Below are 24129 nucleotides of genomic sequence, written 5' to 3'. Positions count from 1 at the left end.
GCACCTGTCTACTCGCGTCTCACGGCAAACCTCAGCAACCGCGAGTTTTCATCATGCCATTTCCAGCCGCGCTCCGCTGAAGCTTCCAGCAGCGATGCGTCGACTTTCCATTTGGTACCCGTCTCCTCACCGACCTGCTCCCAGAGTTTCGTCCAGGAGGCAGCATCATGTCTGTATCTCAGACCGTCTCCTGACCGTCGCGGGTAATGTCCGGGGACGACATTACCGACCTGACGACCCAGGATCAGGACGCCAGGTTTGTCGCGCAGCAGGGTGACAACACGCCTAGCGATCTGGAGCTGCTGCTCCAGGTCGAACAGATGGAAGAAAGCGCCGGTATAGATGATGTCGACTTTGCCGGTGAGCTGCTTGACGAGGTCAGAGTTATCGTCAAAGATATCAGCCGCGATGAAGTGGGCCTTGAATTTGTCCTTGTCGAGGAAGAGGTCGTAGCCAAGGGAGATGAAGTCGAGACGGAGATCAGAGCCGTAGAGGTTTTCGGATGGCGCGCCATCGAAGGCCTGACTTCAACATAAGCCTGTATACATAGAGCGTGTGTGATAGATGATGTGCCTTACTAGCTGCCTCAATTCCTGCCCAAAACAACATCCCAGATCGAGAAACGTTTCGCCGTTTTTGACCCGTTGGAGGACTTCCTCATAGTAAGGCGTTTTGGAAACGCTCAGGTTGAGGAATCGGAAGGTTCCTAGGCAGGGATACGGAAACTGGGTCCGTCAATTCACAGACTCCCATATCTACCTAGGTATAGGTATAGATATCTAGGAGAAGGGAGGTGGGGAGGGGAGGGAACTTACGATAGCGAACGCGCGATCACGCTGTACTCCTCGATCAATCCCCAGGAGAGGAGAATTAGTCAGAAATCCAAGAAATCAAATATATATAAGTAAATAAAAAATAAGAAATAAGAAATAAAAATAAATAAAAGCTGTATAATAGCTGCAAAGCCACCACAATACAAGCTGTTCTGTCTAGGTGTCACTCACCACATCCTGCACATGCCCCACCACCTTCTCCGACGGAATCCCACTGTACTCCTCCAGCAGTCTGCGCGCGTCGTCGGAGACCTCCTTCAGTTCCGGCAGGTACCAGGGGAGCTGCTTGGCGTCGAAGTCGGCATTGCTGACGGCGTTGCGGAGGTCGGATTCTGATTCGGCCATTGTTGGTGCTGCTTGTTCGTTCTGAGGAATTGGAATTGATGACCGGATGTGTTATTATAGTATGTGGATAGGTATAGGTATATATATGTGGAGAATTGTATATGCGGGGTGTCTGTTTGTCTGTCACGGCACTCTTCCGAAGTTGACGTACAGACAATTTGTTTATATTTATACTGTACTGTACTTTCCGTCTCGGAAGAAAGGCGATTGTTTAGACGAAGGCGATCGGGGGAATTTATATACCTAAGACAGGACTATATCCTATCTGGGAAACGGGATCAGTCTGTCTGGACTCTTCTGTCCGGAGATCGATCGATCGATCAATCGAAGTCATCAATCAATCATAATCTAATAAATAACGCTCCTCGGATCTATCCATCCGTACCGTATGCATACAATCAATTATCATTAACCTTACTCCGTACAGTACAGTGCACTTATCTTGTGCAACTCATGCAATGGATTTTTACCAATACTATTCGCTATTATTGCTTTGTCAAACACATGTGGAAATTCTAAAGCTCAAGCCTGGTTGGAAGGATCACGATCATGGTCCATTTGATTTGCTCGTCCTGCTTGTCCTACCCCTCCATCCCGGTCCCGGGCCGTTACCGGCGATTAATTAGATAGGAAATAGACAGACAGTTGAAAAAAAGGACAAAGAAAAAGAAAAAGAAAAAGTTCACCGTTCAACTGATTAGGTACTGTACACACCATAATGGTACTGCATCGCGTCACTGCGTCACACAGGACGGACTCTAGTGGGCAGTCATTGATCGATGATTTATTATTCTATGACGCGGCCACTAACTACTACGGAGTGCCAGCATATCAGATAGTATACCCCACCTGCTCGGAAATCGGCACGCAGACAGGCAGGCAACACTGCATACACGTGTGTATGTATGTACTGTATGTATAGTATACCGACAAACAGGTTTTGAATTTGTCGGATGGAATTTCGAATAGATAAGGACCGAGGGTGTGGTCTAGATCCAGGTCTATGCAAGGCAGTAGTAATATGATCTATCATCCAGAACATGTGATTCTATCTAAAGAGGTTCAGCGTAACTTAAGCTGGTAGGAATGCTCCATTAATTGACCAAGATGAAGAGAAGAGGGGGGAAGTAAAAGAAGTGAAAGGGAAAAAGTCTAGATAGAAGGGCAGGGAATAATGAGGAATTTTTTCTCTGTAAGTCTTGAAGATATGTAATCTGTCAATCAAACATCCTAAGAGCAAAAGAAAAAATTTAAGGAAGAAAGGGGGGGAAAATAATTTATATAAAAAGAAGAAAAGGGTTGACCAAACGCGTAGAAATATGAAGCTGGCCGCTCGTATTCACGTAAATTCTAGGGTGAGGTGCACTCTCCCTTAACGTTGAATAGAGAGCGCTTCGGTTCAGTATTAACTGTCTAAGGACATTCTTCAGCTCGATATTCCCTCCTTTTCTTTTCTTTTTCTTTTCTTTTCTTTTTTTTTATTTCCTTTTCCCTGATTTTTTCTCATATCTGTGTTATTGTATATATATATATATATTACGTCGACTGAACCAAGGAAAGATATACCTGCTACACGATATTTACCAGTTGAAGGGTCTCGATATGAAGACTGCCACATCTTCGACGCCGAGGTTTCCCTGATTAGAACTGCCGAAATGTCTGGTTGCGCAAAGTTATACAAGTTAAGTTGTTTTAAAGAAAGCAGTATAGTGTCTGTCATATTTCGACCATGTCCATGCCACGAATCAAAATAAGGAGTGAACAATGGAAGAAACTGGCAGGAAGACGGGTCATTTGACAGGCACCTTTCTTCGTAAACATGGCAACACACAGGTGGCACATATCTCATAACAAACACCGACATCTTGAAAGAAGTCATATCATTACCCCCAACCAAGACAAATCTCATCTCAACAACAACCATCTGCTAAATCTCTCTTTTTTTGATATTCAAGAGGATTGTCTGATTCTGCAAGCCAAAATAACACCTCTAAGGACAGGAGTCTGAACACAACTCCTTCACATAACACCCAGCAGGCCACTTGATAGACACGCATGGTTGGTACACTCCAATCATTTCACACGCCGGAGGTTGTTTATTTGTCTTCGTTCACGGCTGTAGATTGCCAGAAGAGCGAGATCCCCAGAAACCAAGACCCCAGAAGTGCTCTCTAGACAGTTTTCCGAGTCACTTGTTGGTATTCTCTGTTACCATGTAAAATACAAGAGAATCGATCCTATTGGTTAATAGATTTTGGGGTCCATCCGTGCAATTTTTTAGCGCTCGAGGGTCCTGCCGCGCAATTAGGCGGAATAAATAATAAAGTGCGGCGCTTTTTGTTTTACTATCACGAAACCGAAGTTCCGATTCTGAACCAACCGGAAATTTTGGGGGGATTTACTCCGTATGGTACTCCGTACTCCGTAGAGTATACTATTTGGATTTGGTTTTGGAGAGTCGATGTGAAGGAGGATGATATTATTATTGTTGATATGAGTACTACTAGGTTCTCATCTCATACATACAGCATGGAATTGAATCGACTACAGCGGTCCACTGTTAGGGTCGTTATTTTATGTCCTCATTCTCGTTATTGTATATACTACTGCAAGAAATATATATACTTGCGAGTGTGGCATGTTGGGATGATTACACTGGCAAGATTTCCCTTTTTTTTATCCACTTGTCTTCCCTCCGACTACTCACTTACTTACCGCTGACCACTACAAAGTCTTTTTTTTTACTCCTGCAGACCTTCAATCGCAGCAGTTATTCACAGTCGTTTATTCAAATCATGTCATGCTATGTCATGCCATGTCGTATTTTCGTCAGATCGTCACATCAGTAATCTTTTCCTGAACTCAGGCCTACTGTATTCAGATCATATCGACGGCCATAGCCACCCCAAGCAAGAGTATTTAGCTTGATGAACAACTGTGATACTCTCTTCTTGCACAGGCTAGGTCTGATATATATTCTGTACATCCTACCGCGGCAATTATAGTGGCACTGGGAGATTCCCCCCCAGTACAGCCTCTGCAGTACTGATGTCACTGTTCAAAAAGGGAGAAAGTGACGATGATCAGATAGCTGCTCATGAAAGAAATCAAATTTAATATTTCATGTCATGCCGTAGATCATGCCGTCATTATTTACATGATTATCGTACATCAACAATGAATTATCATTATAAGTGAAGAAGAGCAGCGTGCCATTTGTCATCACTCCTGGTGAATGACTCGAATAGTTCATACCATCATCTTATAGTAGATGACGTCTCAGGCATTGAGGTAGATATCTGTCACATCTCCAGCGTTCAGCGGGTACCACCCACTGCTACATGCTGCTGGAGTGGCATGTCTTCCACACAGTAGCCACTTCATCGGCGGTCTACTGCTCGATGTTGACATCAGGGTGCAACACGGGCAGGCACATTAAATGTGCCGAGCAACTGGCCGTGGATGTGAACTACCTCAACAGACAACCGTATAGTATTTGCATGTATACCGCTGTAAGGTTCAGTTCGGACCGACGTCGCGCTCGGAATTCGACCTGGCCGTGTCCGCTTCACTGGCTGTCTCCACCTGCGATGCAGATGTCACCGAGGATGGATACGCACCAGGAGCGGATCGTATCGAAGTTGGGGTTACGGGAAGAGGAGGAAAAGGCTCTGTTGGTCGTTCATCGGTTGACACTTCTCGGGCTGATGAAGGGGCTTGCTGATCCTCCCGTGCCAACCCCTGACTCACAGCCAGCTGGTGAGCGGCACGTCGCTTCCTGGCAATCTCCGACTCTTCTTCCAGTCTTGCCGTCTCCTCCTCCTTCACTAGTTCAGCCATCGGCGGCGTATCGTCGTGTATAATCTCGACATCCGAACTTCGCGGTGACCTTCCTTTACCCTCTCGGTCCTTCCCCCGACCCGTACTCCTGGAATCACGAGATGTGGTGCCGGAGGTTGTTTGCCTGTGAAAGCTCGGCCTTCCACTCAGTTGGTCGTCCGACGTCAAGCCAGTGCCACGGCGTGCTAGCGCTACCGCAAACTCATCATCCAACGGCACTGCATCCTCTTCCTCGTCGCTCGGGATCAAGTCCCCCCGCGAACTCAGAGAATTGGACGTCTCCCGAGACGACTGCGTTTCACTGCGATCTCGTCCGTTCTTTCCCTTCTTCCCCCCTGAACCTTCCCCGTACTCAGCTCCATCACTCTCGTCAGCTGCCTCCATCAAAGGCTGATTTTCAAGATCATCGCCTCTCAACCGTCCGGGCCGTTCTTGTAAGTCGGCCGCTGATGGCCGGTATTTGATCCCTCGCGGCCCGATTCTCCATGGAAACCGCTCCAAAAATCCGATCACTGATGACTTTGGGATCACCGTGGGATCGTCCCTTTGATCTGGAGGTAGGGTACTTCTTCTTTTCCCTGCTCGAGCGGCGCCGTAACTCATCTTCCGTTGCCGGCGCGGCTGCTCGGCGCCTCCGCGTCCGCTGCCACTGCCTGCCAGTAACCGATCCAATTCATCGTTGCCCCATCCCAACAGGCCGTCGCCGCCGTCGTCATTGTACCAGTCATCGTAAAAGTCGAAATTGAATTCCGCACGACCCCGTCTGCGACGTCGAAGCTGGTCCTCCCGGCTGGGGAAGCAGGGCGCCGTGCACGCCCGGACGCAGTTGGCGATCGACGCAAAGCAGGGTGCCAAGTATTCTTGCGAAAAAGTATAGAAGCCTTCCTGGGCGGTTTCATTGGCAGATTCGAGGTTCTGGGAGATCTGGTTGATCGTCTGGCGGATGCGAGGGTCGTTGGCGCGCATCATCTTGGCGACCGTGGCCGCCGTGCGGAGTGGTCGGGATGGCAGGAAACGGGACGACTAGCGAGGACGACCCAACGTGTGTGGCATCAATGCAAGATGTCGAAGGTAGAGTCCGCAGTATACGTTGGAGAGTCGAGATAATATTAGTCTCCAGAATGGATGACAGATACCATGTGATCTTGCTCTAATCCAGGAGATTATGATGAGCGTTTCCGGCGCAGGAGAGGGTAAGAATGCGCGATGCGTTACAGTACTGTCGTTGCCCGACCAATGGCAGGCGGCGGGTGGAGCTTAGTCACTCCGCACGTGAGATAAGAGGCCTTGCCCAATCAGCGGTGGAGTTTCATCCAGAGAGATCCGGGGTAAGAATCAATTGCATTCACTCTTTCAGCTTACGAAGAAAGGCGCCCAGATAAGATTTCTGGCACGTTCAAGATGGTGTACTACGTTCGTTTTCTCAAATCTCCCAAGATTCAGAACCACAAAGCCGGCTTGGTGTCGGTCTCCGCTCTCATCTCCATCACCACCGACCTGGGAGACGCCTTTCTGGCTGATGATGTGACGCTACACACTTCCTTGTACTCACCGGACACCAACACTGTTCTGCGGAGGGACTCCTTCTTATGGCAAGCTGGGAAAAGGGAACTCTTGGTCTCCGTCGGACCTGTTCGTCTGGGGAGAAACCCAATTGTCATTCTGGGCATTGGGTCTGTCGACACACCATCTCCAGGTGGAGCTCTGGCCGACAGCCTGCTCGATCCCTCGACAGTCCCAGAAGTGATTTCTGGATGGAGCACCGCCTTTGGAGGCCCTCAACCTCTGGTAGCAGAGAAGCTGATTGAGAGGCGCTTCCGTCTCCAGAATCAATCCGAGCTCCGGGTATGGGAAGAGACTGGAGAGAATATTGCACGGCACATTTGGTGAGATTGCCTCACTCTTTTTGTACCACTCTGTCTGCAGTCTTCTCGTACGAAAGTATGTACAGTACGGTGTAAATTAGGAGTAACGCTTTTTCTTTTCTCAGGGATGCGGCTTTAGCCGCTGTAATGTGTCTGCAGCGTGCCATCATCGACACCGGAGCCATGGCGATGCCACATCTGCAAGAACGACTACGAGGTCGAGGTCACCGGATGCTCCGAGTCGTGGAGTTAGGCTCCGGCTGTGGCATTGTCGGTATTGCTCTGGCAGAGATGATGCCTCGATGTTCAGTGACGCTTACAGATCTGCCGGAGGTGCACGACATCGTAACGCGCAACATCAAGGTGGCTCATCCCGCACCTGGATCAACAATTGATTTCAGGGTTCTGGACTGGGATCAGCAGCCTGGCGAAGACGTGTACAGCCAGCCAATTGATCTGATTTTGGTCTCAGACTGTACCTACAACGCGGACAGCCTTCCGTCGCTTGTCCGGATGATAGATACTTTGGTCCGGCCGTCTTCCAACGCTCTCGTCCTGGTGGCACTCAAAAGGCGCCATGACAGTGAAGCCGTCTTTTTTGACCTCATGCAGGACGCTGCCTTCTCGAGCCTGGAACGCGACACGATCTCACTCCCGTGTCCTTACGCAGAAGAGGAAGAGGATCTACAGGGGGAAACTATCGAGATCTATATCTTTGGACGCAACGAGTCCGCGTGATCTCCTAGAAACAAAGGACGGCTCGATAGAACATTTGACCATCAGGTGCTGTGGCAACTGAAACTCCAGTCTGGTCGTCGCGGAGTCAGGGGTCGACTCTGTGCGCCGGCTCCTTTAGGGGAAGTTTGCCTCGGGCAAATCGGGCAGCCAGTCCAGGTCGGAGAATTACTAATGTCTAACGGTGCCTGACCGCTTCTAGGCCCAACGCTGCCATAATGATTATTGCCTGCAGGCATCGATGCAACGCGGATCGGCAGCACGGGTAAATCCACCACAAGAAAAAAAAGGCACAACGCCGCTACGGGAAGCTTGCTCGGGACGCGACCACCAAAATCGGAGGCCAGGATTAATCGCGCAAAGTCCAGAGGCATGTGCAGCTCAGGAATTCCAAGGTCATAAGCTTCTCCAATTTAAAACAAAGAAGAAAAAAAAGCTCCGTACAAGTCCGAGAGATTCGACCACGTCGTGTTCAATAGTAGGCTACATCGCCACCATTATTTTTCTCCGGCGGACAGAGTCTATAATAGTCGTCATAGAGCTCCAGCTCTCTGCGTCACTGCTCCCGCGGCCTGGAAAAGTCTAAAACGAAGTCATTGGAAGACAGTTGACCGGTGGTGCCGTAATTTTTCGTCTTAAAGACTTCCCCCCCGCAACCGCGCAGGCTCAGCGCCCCTCCACCACGGCCCTCGACCCTCGACCAGCTCAGCATTTTCACCCCCTCTCTTTTTCTCTCCCTTCTCCCACCCACGTCCAGCTGGAGGAATTGAGATCCTGCATCGAGCCTCTGGTGAGTCCAAACACGTCACCTTCATCGTTCCTTCCCATTTTTTTTCCGCCGTTGCAGCCTGGCTGGTGGATTGGTTCCTGCTGTCCGGGTGCCCTGTACCCTAAGTACACGCCTGGCGAATTTTGCACACACCCACCACCAGCCAGGCCTTTTAAACCACCAACCCAACCTCGTTCATTCTAACCCTTGTTCTCATCATCCAGGTCCTCAGTCGGTTTCACGCCATCTAGCAAATTCGCGCCCGGCCTTTGGAATCCCCAAAGGCGCCCACTCATCACGGCCCTAGCAGCCTCTGGTTTTGTCTTCAAAATTGTCTCCCCGCGGCGACTCCGACAGACTCTCAACAACATTCCACCCCCCTCTGCTGACGGTCCACAACGTGCTCTTCTCGCTTTCTGACGCGCCTCTTCACCTTTCTCCAACACCATCTTTTGAGTTCTCCCCCAACCACCAGCTGCCGCATAGGACTTCTCTGACGGTTCTTCCTCTTCCGGAGGAAGGGTCGAGGAGGCTTAGTCCAGTCAACTTCGGTTGCGAAACTTATCGTCCTCCCTAACGCACGCTTGCGACTGCTTGGATTAAACCTCCTCGTCTCGACTTCTTCGGTCCGAAACAAGAGAGATCATCCGGCCAACCGCATCCAGCCGCATGGTTATGGCACCTTCGGTTCTCGCGTCTGACGAAGTATACGTGTCCAATCATTATCAACACGATCACAGTAGTAGTAGAGATCCGAAGCACATCAGCAACAACAACACCAACCATGGAGTGAATGACCTGTATCAGGCCAAGTTGGCCTCCAAGGGCTTGGTTTTCGAGGTCCTCAAGAAACGGGTGGCCAGTATCAATGTCGATCGCTGCGAGCCCGGAGAGGAAGATGCCTTTTACGTGGCAGACATGGGCGAGATCTACCGCCAGCATCTCCGCTGGAAGATGAACTTGGGCCGCGTCAAGCCTTTTTACGGTAGGTCTCGCCGCTCTTGAATAATATCCATTGGAAGAATGCGTTGGTAGCTGACCGATCCTGAAACAGCGGTCAAGTGCAACCCGGACCCGGAGATCCTTCGTCTCATGGCTAAGCTTGGCAACGGATTTGACTGCGCCTCCAAAGCCGAGATCGACCTGGCCCTGCAGACGGGCGTCGATCCCAGCCGCATCATCTATGCGCAGCCGTGCAAGACCAAATCCTTCATCCGCTATGCCAGGCAGAAGGGTGTCAAGCAGATGACTTTTGACAATGCCGACGAGCTGTACAAGATCAAGGCCGATTTCCCTGACGCGGAACTGTACCTCCGCATCCTGACCGACGACTCGACCAGCCTCTGCCGTCTGAGCATGAAGTTTGGCGCCTCCCTGGATGTGGCGCGGTCGCTGCTGGAACTGGCGCGGCAGCTCGAGCTCAAAGTGGTCGGCGTGAGCTTCCATGTCGGATCGGGTGCCGAGGACCCCAAGGCTTTTCTCAAGGCCGTACAGGATGCTCGTTGGGTCTTCGACCAGGCTGCCGAAGTAGGCCACGAGCTCCACACGCTGGATGTGGGAGGTGGTTTCTGCGAGGATACTTTCGAGAGGTTTGCCGCTATCCTCAGCCAGGCTCTCGACACGTACTTTCCCGCGTCGATTCGAATCATCGCGGAGCCTGGTCGCTACTATGTCGCGGGCGCCTTCACCCTCGCAGCTAACGTCATTGCCCGTCGTGATGTTCGCGATCCGTCGGACCCGTCGCGCGATGCGTACATGCTGTATCTGAACGACGGGGTCTATGGCAACTTTTCGAACATCATCTTCGATCACCAGCATCCGGTGGCACAGATCCTGACCTGTGTCGAGTCGACCCGTGACGGTGACGGTTCCTCTTCGTCATCGTCTCTTTCTTCTTCTTCTTCTGGCATCGATTACTCCATCTGGGGTCCGACTTGCGATGGGATCGATGTTATCACGGAGCGCATCACCCTGCCGGGGTTGGTGGATGTCGGCGACTGGCTGTACTTTGAGAACATGGGGGCTTACACCCGGTGCAGCGCGACCCGCTTCAACGGGTTCACCGACAACCACGATGTCATCTACATCTCGAGCGAAACTGGAGCTTCTGCTCTGCTCGATTATTAGTGTTGTCGTGAGGCTAGCTGTTCAGCCTGTCTTTGCTAGTATACGATCCATTGTCATGTTTCTCCTTGCCCCTTGCTTTCACACTACCTTTGGATTGGTAAAAAAAAAAGCAATATATAGACTTGTTGCTGCCTGATTAGTCTTTTTGTTTTGATTTGTCGTTCATGTCCAATATGGTCTTGAACAGTCATTCCTTTAGATGGCTCAAGATAGACAATATATAAATGCTAGACTTTTAACTTGCTGAGGTTACATATTAACATTCATTATTCATTCCTCTAAGGGTATCTATCTATTTATGTAGTCAACAGATGGGCGAGAAGTTTTTATATTTTTGTTTTCTGCTTAGAGCAGTCTTTCCACGGTCAAATTTCTGGCGCTGGCGTCAGCTGCCTCGACAAGACCCCCCGCTTCTAGTTTCTTCTTCCATTTGCCGGACTCGTACCGGGCCAGGATGAAGGTCAGGCGAGCGACTGTCTCCGGATCTGCAAGCACAGTGTCGGAGGGAGTAAAACTCCATCGGCCAAACGCCCAATTCAGGATGTAGTCCTGAGTGTCTGAAGAAGTCGAGTTGATCGGAGATTCCTTGTCACCGGCTGGGTTGTTTGCGTCTGAGTTTGTTGGTGGTTGATGGGCTGTGGAGCAGCGGACGATGCCCTTGATCCGGTAGACTTCTTCCTTGGGAGCGGAGCGGAGGAGATTTTCAAAGGCAGGGAGATTGATGACTCTTGAGGACGCATCTGCGGTTGGGTCCAGCTTGAGAGTCACGGAGAGGACCTCGACTTCAGACTGATGGCTGTGGCTGTGGTTGGGGTCATGGCCGTTGACGAGATGTTCCTCGTCAATCTTCGTCTCCTTAGCGAGCAACGCGCCATCAATCCCTAGCAGCACATCCTTGTCGACCTTCCCCCTGTCAGACTTGACCCAGGGGGTATCCAGCTCGAGATCGCCGAGCCGGTCGAGACAGACATCAAACCGCTGCTCCGACACGGCCTCCCACTTATTGAAAATGATCAGATCCGTGTATTTAGCCTGCATCTTCGCCGTATAAGACGTATCGTCGTAACCCTCCCAATTCTCAACATCAATGACACTGATCACGCCATCGAGGACAAGGCTCCCCGCATGCTCCTTCGCCAACCGATTCACCTCCATAGCCAGCGTAGCCGGGAACGCGCTGCCGCTCGTCTCGATCACGATGCGGTCGGGCCGCACCTCGTCGCGCAGCTGCAGCAGCGCATCGCCCAGCTGGCCCACGAGGTTGCAGCAGATGCAGCCGTTGAGCAGCTCGCGCACGCCGGAGATGGCCTGCGTCGCTGCGAGTTGCGAGTCGATGGCGACATCGCCGAATTCGTTCTTCAGCAGCGCCAGGCGGTAGGTGGGCGGGAGTTGCGGGATGAGATTCAGCAGGATGGTGGTTTTGCCGGAGCCGAGGAAGCCGGTGATGATGGTGATGGGGATGGGGGGCATGTTTTTCACTATCTATCTGCCAGAAAAAGTTCTCTGATATCGCAGATACAGTCTAATACCGTTATCTATAAGAAGGGGAAAAAAAAAAGGGAAAGAAAGGAATCTTTCAGTCTATAAGAGATTAAAAAAAAAGAAAAGTAAAGAGGAAAAAAAAGAAGAAAGATCAAGAATCCCTTCCCAAGGGAAAATAAGATATTCTGGATGTAGCAATTGAAGTCGGTACCTAATGTAATGTGTATCAATTTAAAGAAATTCCCCTCCGATCGGAGTACCTGTTACGGAGAAGTTATCATGAAGCTGTTTGTTGCATTGCGGGCCCGTGCCGCGCGGGGTTAATTAAATTGAAATTCGGAGAGAGCCAATTGCCTTTATAACTAGGTCCTACTTCGTACTTCGTACTTCGTACTTACTATTGGCATATGCTTTTTTTTATTTAATTTAATCTTTCACTTTTATTTATTTTTTTTTAAAAAAAAAGAGTTCGAGGTTTCTATATTCAACTAAGTTAGGTACTGTACGTACAGTAGGTAGGCAAGGTTTATTATCCCATGGGAAACAAAAAAAAATAAGACTTTTTTCCTTTTTTTTTTCTTCCTTGTCTTTTTTTCTTCGTTTTTTTTTTATGGTCAGTTCCGTTTATTAATTGTAAGCTACTTAAGCCTAATGAATTTCATTCTCTCCTGCTTTAATGACGTCATTCGTAGAATAGGTTGCATATGTACCTAGATAATATTAATTACTACCTAGAATGTACTGTACTGTACCTACGTAGGTAGTATAACACAGCCCGGAAAGTATTATTCGATTAAGTTGAATGCTCGCTTGCAGGCATTGCAACTATCTGTGATTATTATCATCATGGTACTCCTGAGGACCACTGTATAGGCAGGACAGGGATATCACATACAAGATCCTCACTGCATTATGTACAGTACATACACACCGAAGCTACAATGAACCCGTCAAGAACATCCGTCCCAATTAGCAGACTTCTCCTGGCTACCATCACTGGCCATGATTTACTTTTCCTGTTGCGACTACAGCAACGACTTGAACCCCCCATCCAAACTTCGATCCAATCCCAGAAAATTCACGACTTGCCCGAGATGGTCGACTCCCCAGAACCCTTCCGTTTTTCCCTCTGTGTTGGTGCATTCGAACCAGGGCAGGCCAAAGGCGCCGGACTGGAAGGCCTTGTCGGTGTTGCTGGTGAGGAGGTCTTTGATTCTGGGTTCTGACGACTATACGGTCATGTCAGTATAGTAGATCGAATTTATATACGCACATAGAGAGGAGGATACGTACAGCCTTCAAAACCTCCTCCGCAGCCGTCCCTCCCAGCGTCTTCTCCAGAACGGGCATGAAGCCCTCTGGCTTCCCGATGTTGGCGTTCCCCTCGACCCAGAAGGAGCGGTAGAGGGCGTCCAGGCATGGGATCAGCTGATTTGGAGACAGCACGGACACGGCGCATACGGCGCGCATCACGGCTAGTGTCAGTGGTGGGAAGCCTTTGGGCATGTCGTCTACCATGGGGACGGAGAAGGCGCGAGCCCATCGGCGCCGCTCGAGGTCGATCCATTTATCTTTGTCTGGCAGTCGCTCAGGTCAGCTCAGACCAGTTCTGATGTGCGATGCAGGAGTAAAATGAATATATTGAGTTGTAATATGGTAGGTGAGAAAATACGACTGGTCTAGAGCATAAACAGACATACTTTTTATCTTCAGCGGAGGCGTATTCTCGCAAGCCTTCATGAGGCCTCCCAAAAAGATGGGGACGTATGTCACGCTGCATTTGGCGAATGTGGGAGAATGCTATTCGAATCAGCCTGGATCACTAACTTCAAGTACGTCAAACTTACTCTGGTCACGTAATAGGCTAGATAAGCAAAGGGACTGACGATGTCGAGATAGAGGGTTAATCTGGGGACGGCCATGGTGATCGACTAGGAAATGGCGTGACCTGAAGCCAATCAGCTGGAGTAGTGGATAGTTCCTGATAACACGTAAGTATGCACCTAATGTGTTACCCCTGCAGGTGCTCCTCGATCGTCTATCTGTCCAATCGTGTCACGGAAATCACGTCAGATCAGATTGCTTGATGATGAGTGATCGAAATTCGCTTTATACTTGCAAGTCAACCCGTGTTGAATTGTTGGTATGCGCTGTTCCAGCCGAGGTCCGGACTGCTGTGCGGGGAATCCGATCTTAGCCTTGCAGCTGTACAGCGAAGGTCAGTGCGACGATCTTCTACTACATTTATATTGTCCATATAATGCTGCCATATCGTTGGGAGCTCCCTTCACACATCTCTTCGAAGTACAGATAAACAGGCCATCAAACACCTGAAAATCATGACACGGATATTACGATCGAGGATACTTGGACGTGTTGCTATTTATGACATCTGTAGGCAGCATGGTAGTCAGAAAGAAAGATTTCAGCTATTTTATGAATAATGACTATCACTCTGCTATGACTTGAGCTACTCTTGAATTGATGTGATGCGCCTGCCGTTTCTAAGCTTCTACCTCAGAATGGAAGGCGCGAGGGACCTATCTCCGTCTCGACCACCAGATACCTGGTTACTGACGGACTCGTAACTTCACGACCATATTCAAACTCTGAGAATTCCTCTTTTATTGCAATTAATGTGCATTGGTCCCCTGCAGCTACTAGCATATTCCAACATGCTACTTAAGAACCTCACAAACATCTATCCTAGCGCAGAGACACGGCGGGACAGCACTCACAGCAATTCCCTACCGTCGAGTACCTACACAGATGATATCCTGCCTGTGAGGGTTTCCAGCACATTTACAAGCATCACCACTGATAGAGTATATTCTAGTTTCCATGTGTTCGAGCACGCTGCCACTGCGAACTCACCAGCCGCACCGATGACAACAGCGACACCTCCGAGTCCATGTCTTTTCACGGATCGATTTCGCTCCGGCGTCGACATGCCGAATACTTCCATCGTCCGCCGGTCTTGGGTCCCTATTCCCGGCTGGGAAGCGGTTCCAGATCGGCAAACGACGGTCCTTACTCCTGTTTCCAATTGGATACTCTGGCAGAGACCGAGTACTGTGACCAGTGCAGGTTCTGTGCTTACAAAGGGCAGTGGTGCGGTAGAGGACCTGCTGGGAAGTTACTGGGCCCCTGGCCCAATTCACATCCCCCTCGAAGTGCGTCTGAAGTCGACATCAGCTGTTACGAGAAACAGCTGAAATCGATCAATGCCACCTGGGTTCAAGAGCCATTGATCGTGGGCGTAGCGAAAGTGGCAAACGACGAGAATGCGAGTCCTCGGGAACCATATCCTGCTGGGGTGTTCGTAAGTGATCTGTTCTCGGAAGATGTGACTTCTGCTGATGTCGACAAGAGGAGTATTTTGACCGCGTCAAGAGATTCGCTCCCAATGGATGTCTTGTTCTCTCCGAAAGACGATAGGGCCGCCTCTCAGGAAAGCCTCCGAAAAGTCAGAACGCTGCCTCAAGCCTCTGCAGAGGGCTGTACGCGCCTGAGGTTGTATAGGGATATCCGGCTTGGACTGGGCGAGACGTGGGCCATCCAGGAAGGGTCACTTGTCATCTGCCTGCAATCGGACTACACTGATTTGAACCGTGACCCGATCCCAAAAGATGAATTTGAGCTCGTGTATGGGGATGTTTACGTTGTCTGCCGGTTGTATGCAGACATGTGGGCGCTGTGTGCCCGTCTTTCGTTGGATTCTCCGGTCACTGCATTGTCCATCCACAAAGAGACCGGCATACCGGCCAGGGGCTTTGAAAACATCAAGTTTCTGCCCCTTTGCGCTGTGACTTTGGCGGCCAACTTTAGCGCCTTTGATAAGCGCTGTGCCAGTTACAGAAAGAGACATCCAAATTCGGGCATTTTTCCTAGCGGGGGGCTTCGTATCACTCCGCCAGAACGCTCTCACAGTCTTGCTGCGAGTAGAGAGATTTTTCAGAAAGCACGTCCAGAGATTCAGCTGCCGAGTGTTGTTTTTGACGTCTGCAATGTCTCTGAAGTCAAGAGCGGAACAGCGTGGACGGCGCTGGATCAAACCAGTTTAAATGCAGCCGACGGGAAGCAGCTGGAAGGGCGCAGGACGTTGAAGAAGATGTGGTGTAAGTTTAGATCATCGGATCTAAATCGAGCGATGGATCCTTTACCAGAGAACCTCTGCCTGCGACAAAGTCGAACCCCGTCGTTGGACAAGGAAATATGCTCGATACAGCAAGAGTTGACTGCTTTGCAAAAGGAGCTAGACGCGACGAAACAGGTGACGCTGACAGAGCAGCGAGGGGGGCATGTGAAGCAGCGGCGAAGTATTCGCGATTTCTTCTTCCGCTCGGCGAGGCCGAAACAGGAGATCCCTTCTGGGTCGGCTAGTAGTTTGGAAGAGAAGGAGAAATGAACCTGTCTGAGAAGGAGGATGTTATGATGCTATTGATACTGTACTGTTAAGTCTTGTTTTAGTAAGTAGATGCCTGTATGAATGAATTGTATGAGTAGAATCTGCATCAGACAAGTCAGGTACTAGTTTGTAACTTCAAGCTCTAGCTAGAGACTAGGTATTCAACACAACACTGTCCCAGTATGACGTTTCAATTCTGAGTCTGGTTCTCTTCTCATCCTGATAGTCGCTTCGTCCCTCCCCAAGCACCCTCTCTGTCACTCTCTTTCACCTCAAGATAACCGAGAGACTACCTCGTATGTATCTGTCGTCATCGCTTGTAGTGTCCATCCATATCTGTCTCTGTCTCTGTATGTAGGGATGGGAGGAGATGGGAGAGTAATATGATAGACGAATGTACTGTACTATATGTTGCAAGTCATAAGTCATAAGTTGGACGTCATATGTCACCACCGTGCTGACTGGCTGGCAAGATTCCTTTTGTTTCGTTTTGTTTCCTTTCATTTTGTTTGCTTTCCGTCCTGGATTGTTTCTTGACATTGTCCTGTCCTGTTCTATCTTGTCCTGTCTTGTTTTGCAGATCAAATGAATGAATAAGTAACCAACTGAAAAAAAAAATCAACCAACCTGGTCTCTCTCTCTCTCTCTCTCTCTCTGAGTGAGTGGTGTCACACCCGGTTCGTATATCCAATGCTGCTCGTTCCGATTCAGGGCGGTATATATCTAACCTGGATGGACCGTAGCATGTACGTAGATAAATGTAATTTCAGCAAGCAAGTATGTGACTGACTTACTGAAAGTTCGTCCCCATTCTTCCTCCTTTTTTTCTCGTTTCCTCTCTACTAAGGCCTTCTTTCTTATCCTTTCTTGCTTTCTTTCTTTAAAAAAAATTCAAATTCAAATTAGCACCTGTTGGAGTCGTTTGGTCTGGTCTGGTCTGGTCAGAAAGCCGAAATAAATGCCTTGACTTCTTGGTTCCTTCTTGGCTTCTGGGATTTATTATTTATGGTCGATTGCTCGATCCCCGCTCGTCCTTGCGCTTGAGACAGACAGAGTGATCTGCCATACTTGAGATCGTAATGATGATGACTCCTCTTTGTGTGATGTGATAGGAATTGTAGACTGGTATGATGGTATGTATGTATGTATGGAACTTCGATAGATACTGATATGGGAGGATTAGTGTCTATAATGTCCTTCTCCTCCTCCTCCTTGGTGGATTGAGTGAGAGGTGCTGGCCGTTGTGCTGCTGGTGGTGATGGTGTCGACACGGTGCTAGCTCAGGGACCTACTTCTTCAGAAACCGATGCCAAAGCTGAAGCAGAAGCAGCAGCTGGCGATAGAGATCGATTGAATAGAGATCGAGTTCTCATTCGGAATGGCAGACAAACAGGACATCTTGATATCCAGCCAGCCAGATAGGTGACAAAAACAGACATTATTATTGATTCTCGAAAAGCAGTTTCCGTCTCGTTTTCGTTTTTCTGCACAGAAAGTTAGTTCATCTAACCCATTCTCAGATCGAGGGAGGAGGGAGGGAGGAATGAGTATAATATATATATGGCCTAGTATACTACTAGGTAAGCCTTTCACTGAAGGTTGGGATTGAATTGTGGACTTAGCTGGCTAGCTTGCTCAAGACAACAAACACAACGCGTATTTATTCCGAGGTGAGGTGGTGAGGTGATTCATTATCTTATGTGTATTGATTGCTGCTGCTGCTGCTGTTGTTATTTGCTGATCTCGTTCCAGTGTGACTTGACTGATGTTCTGCACTGTACTCCAAAGACAAGGTTGTAAAGAAGTAGTCTCGAAGACTGCAGGTGAGTGACAGACAGACTTTATATACCACTACCGCCCCTTTACTAGAAGCTTTTATTTTGGGGAAATTGCACATACATGTGTATGTGTGTGTGTGTGTGTGTTTTCAAGGTTCAAGGTTCTCCAGAAAAGGCATTGCATTATTGTCAAAGACTCATCAAAGAGTTGGAGTCATTCAGCGTCATTCACAGTCATTCAGAGCCAGTCAGAGATAGGATTATGATGGGACAGATAGACAAGGCAGACAGACAGATGACAGATAACAGACACGAACAAAGAAAGAGGCGCTCCAAGGAAAGGAGGCAGGAAGGGAATAAATAAATAAATAGATGTATACTGTAGATATAAAGAAAACGACAAAGGGATTTTTCTTTCTCAATGATTAGACAATACACAAACAAAAAAAAAAAAGAATAGTCCAAGACCCTAAATGTAGAAAATATTGAGACCCATCAAGAGGAGTGGAGTCTGCAATCTGGACACAGTGGAGAGAAGAGAAACGGGAGATCGATTGATTTGAAAGGAAAGAAAGGAATCTTCATTCCCGAATCGTAAATACGTATTCGACTCAACAACTGTACAGTACACACACCATACTCTTTATAAAGGATAGATTAAAGAAAACCTGAAGACAAAAGACGAGGACAAAGACAAACACAAAGGATTTAATTTTAAATAATCAAGTGAAAAAAAGGACAAAAAAGAACAATATAGATACACATCCAGATACAGAGGAGTATATATGTACATACATACAGGATAAGATGCACTCCCATTGCCTGTGGACCTTGCACTATCCTTACCTGCCAAGTTCAACTAACAGAGGGTAGAGGTTGATTGCATAATGGTGGTGTTTCTGTGTCTAGATACAGTTCACCTCAGTGCAGTCAGTCAGGTCAGTCAGGTCAGTCAGGTCAGGTCACCTAAGACTAGTCTAGTCTAGAGATATCCACACAGACCTCACATGCACTTCTGTCTAAACATCAAAATAGAGAACAACATATTAGACAAAGTGATTGCATCCCATAATTAAAACTCCATAGATGATATGATATACTTACTACACTGCACATAACAGGTTTAGTTCAGTCTACCTACCAGCAAGGTACCTACCGGCAAGGTCAAGTGACTATTATCATGTGACTCATATCTGATAACCTCAGGTCAGCTGACCTTCTACACCCTGACTTACATAAGGGTAGGCTGTACCTACAGCTACCCACACAGCCCACAAGTGCACTGTGCACATCTCTCCGAAAACCAAACTGATTCACAGGATTTCGGACAGGCCAGTCAGACAAGCAAATCAGTGAGACTATCAATGCGAGGTTTCTGCATCATGTGACTTTCCTATTTTGGTTAGATTAATGACTCACCGCCTGCTTTACATGGTAATAGGGGTACACCGCTGAGCGGCTGTTGGGGGTTCTGCTGGCAGAATTACCTATCTAGGTATGGAGTACTGCACCTCTGCTCGAACTACAAGTAGAGTGAAGAATCAATCTCGAAGCTGCATTTGTTCTTTATTCCGATTTGTACATGTACCTCTGTCGATATTAACAGATCTCTGTGTTCATGGATGCAAAATTTCAGAGAAAAAAATTGCTGGAAAATGAAATATGCTCATTCAAATTATGTTGAAACTTAAAAGCATGCGAAGGGGTATACACTGCAAGCATAGCAGTACATCAATCAAACACAATGATAACAAAGCAGAAGAAAAATCCGCAGAAGAGAGATCCTATGTACAAGACGGCAGATCGGGTCAACCAGCACAAGAAAGAATATTACAAGTGGATAATAAATAATAATAATAATAATAAATGATAGAAGAAAAAGAAGGCAGAAGATATGCTCAAGTTTAGACATCACAACCACAACACCCATCTGATGCCGGAAATGACACCCTTGCCTATGCCGCGGATGATCTTGAAGACCATCACGACCAGCCAGAGCCACCACATGACACCGACGACAGTCCACTCCAGCAGCACAAAGCCAACCCGCCGCACCCAGCGGAGTCGGCGATTGCGCTTCCGGATCCCCTTGTCCAACGCGTCGCTGAGCTGCTTGACCTCCAGCGTGCTGGTCGTGTTCAGATGCGTGCTCAGGTTCTCCGCATCGACTGCCGCTGCTCGCACCCGCGGTGTCAGAGATTGATTGACCAGAGTCTCGAGGTTTTCCAGCTGCGACCGCAGCGGAGCAAAGTCCGATTTGGAGAAGCGCTGCATCGACTGGTGAAGGCTCTCTTTGCTGTTCTCGAACCTCTGAACAAGACTCCTCGCCGCACAGTCGAATTCCTCCAGTCGAGATACATTTGGAATCGCGGTGTGCAGATCCTGGACGAGGAATTTCGGAGGCGACTCCTCAGCCCGGCGACAGATCTCCCTCGCCTTAATACCAGAAGACAGGAGAAGCGCGCGGAAACGCTGGATCTCTCGCTTCTCAGTGAGATTGGGGTCATTCAATGTAGTCATGCTGCGGCCGGAAATACTCCAAGTTCGTGTAGCCTCCGAAAGTGCAGGGCGCTTGTTGCGTGGAGAAGCATCTGCATTAGCCAGACAGGTCACTGGCGGGCGATCCTTCCCGAGAGGCTCCAGGATCCCAATCTTCTTCGCTCGGTTCTGCTCAAGCAGAGCTTTCAGCGCAGAGCCAAAACCGTAGCTGCTTCTGCGGTCGTACGACGTACTTGAGTCCAACAGCTCAAGCGAAGATGGTGACTCTTCTGTTTGATTCATTCTCGAAAACTGGACACTGCCCGCATTGCGAGGCGAACGCACCCTCACGTCTAGAGAAGTGGGACTGAGATGATCGCGGTCATCATATCGAAAGGAAGGCGCAAAGCTCGGTAGATGGGGCATAAAAGGCTTTAGCGGTTCCTTCTCCGTCTCCAGTTCGCCGTTGGACGAAGTTGTCAACCGGCGTAGGGAGGTCCTTTTTCCGGCTTTGGTCTCGCCATCGGTTTTCTCATCGTCCGATTCGCGATAATCGGATGCGATGCTCGATGCATACGATGACCGACGGGAATGACCGCCCCCGTCCTTCCGCCAGATGAAGTCGCCGACCCGGGAGACTTCACTGCCAACAATCTCGGCGAGCCTTCCGCCCTTGAAGAGCCCACGAAGCTTAGATTCCTGTTGGGCAGATGACTTCTGCCTACGTAAATCACCAACGCTCGGTTCATCTGTGCTAAGTGGCTGTTCGGGTAGGGGACTTGGGCCTAAAAATTTGATGCGGTCAGAATCCCCATGGGCGGAGTCAGCCTCAAGAAAGCCTTCGTCTGCATTTCCTTGGTCCAGCTGATTATGACGCTTGCTCTTGCTTCGCTCGTGGAAAACTCGTGGAAATGGTTTTCTTCGCGGAGAGGGCGAGCGACTCGAAGGCGGCGAGAGGTTGGCTGTGATGCTGGGAAATAGAGGGCCGTGCGCTGGCGAATTGGGTGCAGTGCTGTCCATGTCCAAGGACATGCAGGTTTCGTCCTTCTCAATTATACTCGCTGCAGACGAAACAACTTTATTCGTCTCGGCTTCTCGCTTTCCGCTGTCATCCCTATTTTCCGCAGAAGCATGCGCATATTCTCCGTCGTCCTCTGGTCTATCCTTCTCCGGAGATTCTGAACGGGGCTTCCCCAAACTCGAAATCTTTCTAGCGTGAATAGCAGCTTCGAGTTTGCTGTTGAGTCTCTTCTCCCAATTAGACTGCCGAGTTCTACCACGGGACATCTCGTCGTCGCTGCTAGAGTCACTTGAAGAGCTACTCGACCGACGAGAAGCCGACCGTTTGTGATTTTTCCCTCTGCCAGAGCTGCTGGGACTTCGAGGGATATGGAGAGCGCTTCGCAATTTATGCCTGCGACGGCCACGATCGGAACTCCTGTCAGGTCTGGTGTGTTCGAAAGTCGGTAAAACAGGAGATGGCAGCCCTTCCTCTGTAGATGCATGTTTTTCTCGCGTGGAGGTAGTCACATCAGCTGCGGGAGGATTTATATTGGGAGCCTTTCCACCAACATGCTTGAGCTTTGTCGGGTCAGGATAGAGCTTGTTACCATCCTTATCGACGATTTTGGTCTTGTTAAGACCATCCTCAAGCCAGGCAGCATCTGCGAGAAGTTCGGCTGGAGTGATAACCCAGTCGAAGCGTGGTCTTTGGGGTTTCACGTTTCCTGTGACGTTCGATCGCCTTGCACTAGACGAGGGCGAGACCGCCATGTCGTCTGCTTTCTCATTCTCGCCTCTTCTCTCTTCATGTGGATACTGAAAGGGCGGCAGTTTTAGGCAGTGGTCAGGATCTCGGCTTTCATAATGCACATCTTCAACGGCGTTAACCCATTCATGCACCTTGGCCACATCCTGCCACCCCTCCGATTCGATGTCAATGTGGTACTTCTCTCGAAATCGAACCTTCCTATTGCGAATACATTGAAGAGGATTGTACGCCCGACCAGAGGACGAATCATCAGCGGTCGAAGCAGAATCTTGACTGGAGGAGCGGAGAGGCGGCAGATGGGATAGCAGTCTAAGATACTCCCAAAAGAGCTCGATATGCTGGCGGGCCTTCTCTGCTCTAGCAAGGGTTGCGTCTGAGAATTCATACGGCACCTGCCAATCACGGTCGCTGTTTCCAGGCACAACACCTGGAAGGGCAAGACGCTCTGTCACGGGCTCCTGCGGAGGAAGATTCCGTTGAAGTCTATCTTCCACAGTTGTATAACTAGAATGACGATGTGCTTGCGAGGAGGCTTGTCCGACACTCGCTGCAGGTCTCTGCACATGATTATCGACAGGCATAAAAGGCGCCTGACTACTGGAGACGGTGGACCTTCTTCCACCTGGCAGAGGGCTCGAAGTAACACGACCAGCGTAATTCCGTCTCCGCGACTCGCTGAGGTTCAAAGCCAGATTCACAATTTGCACAGGATCCGTGTCCAACCCTACCCTGGGAGTAATTGAAACACCAGAAGCAGCGCGGGAAGTCGTATTCGTATTTTCTGGGCCTGCAGATTCCGCAGCAGACTGGGCGACGCCGTCGGCAGGGGGGGCGTTCGTCACAGCCGTCGCCAAGGGCGAGCTGCCCAACGAGGGCCTCTGTTGATGCCATGGGCGGCGATGTGATGATCTCTTTTGGGGGACTGCGATCTCTGCCTCCGATGGTCTGCGCTTGCCGGTACTGCTGGTCAGAGAAGAAAGATGCGGACGGTGAATGGAACCTAGGAGTCGCGTAGACGGCGCGAAGGCCGAGTCGAGTAAGAACCCACCCGATCTCTGGGCCCTGCGTTGCCTGTGGCTTCGTTTCTCCTCATCTCGCGAGCTGCTGCCCAGTGTACTGCCCTCTAATTCCCCGCCCACGGCATTGCTGTCATCCATTTGCACGTCTCTCGGCGTGCCATCCGCTCGACCTCGATGCTCGCCATGGACAGCAGAGGAGGACTGATGGCTATCAGACGAAGAAGCGAGACTCTGTCTTGTCACGTCATTTCGATTATTCGACATGGGAAACGTCGTATACGCAGCCGTATTCGGTACGATGTTGCAAGAGCTGTCGGGGCAGCATGAAGCGCCGTTATCGCGGATTACCGACCATATGCGAGCGTTTGGTCGTCTCCTTGAAATTGGAATGGGGGTCGCATCAAGTAGACACTACACTGAACAGATTCAGAAGAAAAAGAAGAACTGAGTGTGAGTTGGAAACTGCGAAATCTGCAGGACAGGAAGTAATCAACCATGCCCCTGCTCTAACGGCGCCGACACCGCATGATGCAGCGCAACAGATGCCTGTGACGCGTGGAGTGAGGTGCAAACACTGCAAACAGTCTAACATTGTGACACCAGTCAATTGGTGTGTTTATTAGAACATTTAGAATTGATATAATCAACTATCTGGATCTTCTTAAATTAATATCTAGCT

The 24129-nt window shown here is 49.4% G+C and overlaps 8 protein-coding genes across 8 annotated transcripts; 3 read left to right on the top strand and 5 right to left on the bottom strand.

Moving 5' to 3' along the window:
- Positions 1-8: 8 nt before the first annotated feature.
- Positions 9-1178, bottom strand: VTN77DRAFT_5061 (uncharacterized protein; the record flags this gene model as incomplete). Its single annotated transcript, XM_069421190.1, has 4 exons — positions 9-521; positions 579-725; positions 816-836; positions 1005-1178. The coding sequence occupies 4 exons, from the start codon at positions 1176-1178 to the stop codon at positions 9-11; spliced, it is 855 nt and encodes a 284-aa protein (XP_069277243.1).
- Positions 1179-4697: 3519 nt separating this feature from the next.
- VTN77DRAFT_5060 (uncharacterized protein) lies at positions 4698-5987 on the bottom strand (the record flags this gene model as incomplete). Its single annotated transcript, XM_069421189.1, has 1 exon — positions 4698-5987. One exon carries the CDS (start codon positions 5985-5987, stop codon positions 4698-4700), a length of 1290 nt encoding a protein of 429 aa, XP_069277242.1.
- A 432-nt stretch (positions 5988-6419) lies between these two features.
- VTN77DRAFT_5059 (uncharacterized protein) lies at positions 6420-7621 on the top strand (the record flags this gene model as incomplete). The annotated part of the gene is made up of 2 exons (XM_069421187.1): positions 6420-6904; positions 7009-7621. 2 exons carry the CDS (start codon positions 6420-6422, stop codon positions 7619-7621), a joined length of 1098 nt encoding a protein of 365 aa, XP_069277241.1.
- Positions 7622-9056: 1435 nt separating this feature from the next.
- Positions 9057-10514, top strand: VTN77DRAFT_5058 (uncharacterized protein; the record flags this gene model as incomplete). Its single annotated transcript, XM_069421186.1, has 2 exons — positions 9057-9372; positions 9442-10514. The coding sequence occupies 2 exons, from the start codon at positions 9057-9059 to the stop codon at positions 10512-10514; spliced, it is 1389 nt and encodes a 462-aa protein (XP_069277240.1).
- A 345-nt stretch (positions 10515-10859) lies between these two features.
- VTN77DRAFT_5057 (uncharacterized protein) lies at positions 10860-11984 on the bottom strand (the record flags this gene model as incomplete). Its single annotated transcript, XM_069421185.1, has 1 exon — positions 10860-11984. One exon carries the CDS (start codon positions 11982-11984, stop codon positions 10860-10862), a length of 1125 nt encoding a protein of 374 aa, XP_069277239.1.
- Positions 11985-13021: 1037 nt separating this feature from the next.
- On the bottom strand, positions 13022-13918 carry VTN77DRAFT_5056 (uncharacterized protein; the record flags this gene model as incomplete). The annotated part of the gene is made up of 4 exons (XM_069421184.1): positions 13022-13225; positions 13290-13573; positions 13697-13796; positions 13844-13918. 4 exons carry the CDS (start codon positions 13916-13918, stop codon positions 13022-13024), a joined length of 663 nt encoding a protein of 220 aa, XP_069277238.1.
- A 714-nt stretch (positions 13919-14632) lies between these two features.
- VTN77DRAFT_5055 (uncharacterized protein) lies at positions 14633-16404 on the top strand (the record flags this gene model as incomplete). The annotated part of the gene is made up of 3 exons (XM_069421183.1): positions 14633-14779; positions 14833-15318; positions 15367-16404. 3 exons carry the CDS (start codon positions 14633-14635, stop codon positions 16402-16404), a joined length of 1671 nt encoding a protein of 556 aa, XP_069277237.1.
- A 3689-nt stretch (positions 16405-20093) lies between these two features.
- On the bottom strand, positions 20094-23714 carry VTN77DRAFT_5054 (uncharacterized protein; the record flags this gene model as incomplete). Its single annotated transcript, XM_069421182.1, has 1 exon — positions 20094-23714. One exon carries the CDS (start codon positions 23712-23714, stop codon positions 20094-20096), a length of 3621 nt encoding a protein of 1206 aa, XP_069277236.1.
- Between the last annotated feature and the right edge of the window lie 415 nt (positions 23715-24129).

The sequence above is a fragment of the Rasamsonia byssochlamydoides genome (genome assembly GCF_041956645.1).
Source record: "Rasamsonia byssochlamydoides strain NRRL 3658 unplaced genomic scaffold VTN77scaffold_36, whole genome shotgun sequence".
NCBI classification, from domain to species: Eukaryota; Fungi; Ascomycota; class Eurotiomycetes; order Eurotiales; family Trichocomaceae; genus Rasamsonia; species Rasamsonia byssochlamydoides.
Note: the sequence above shows the minus strand (reverse complement) of the source record. Positions and strands in the feature narration are given on the sequence as shown.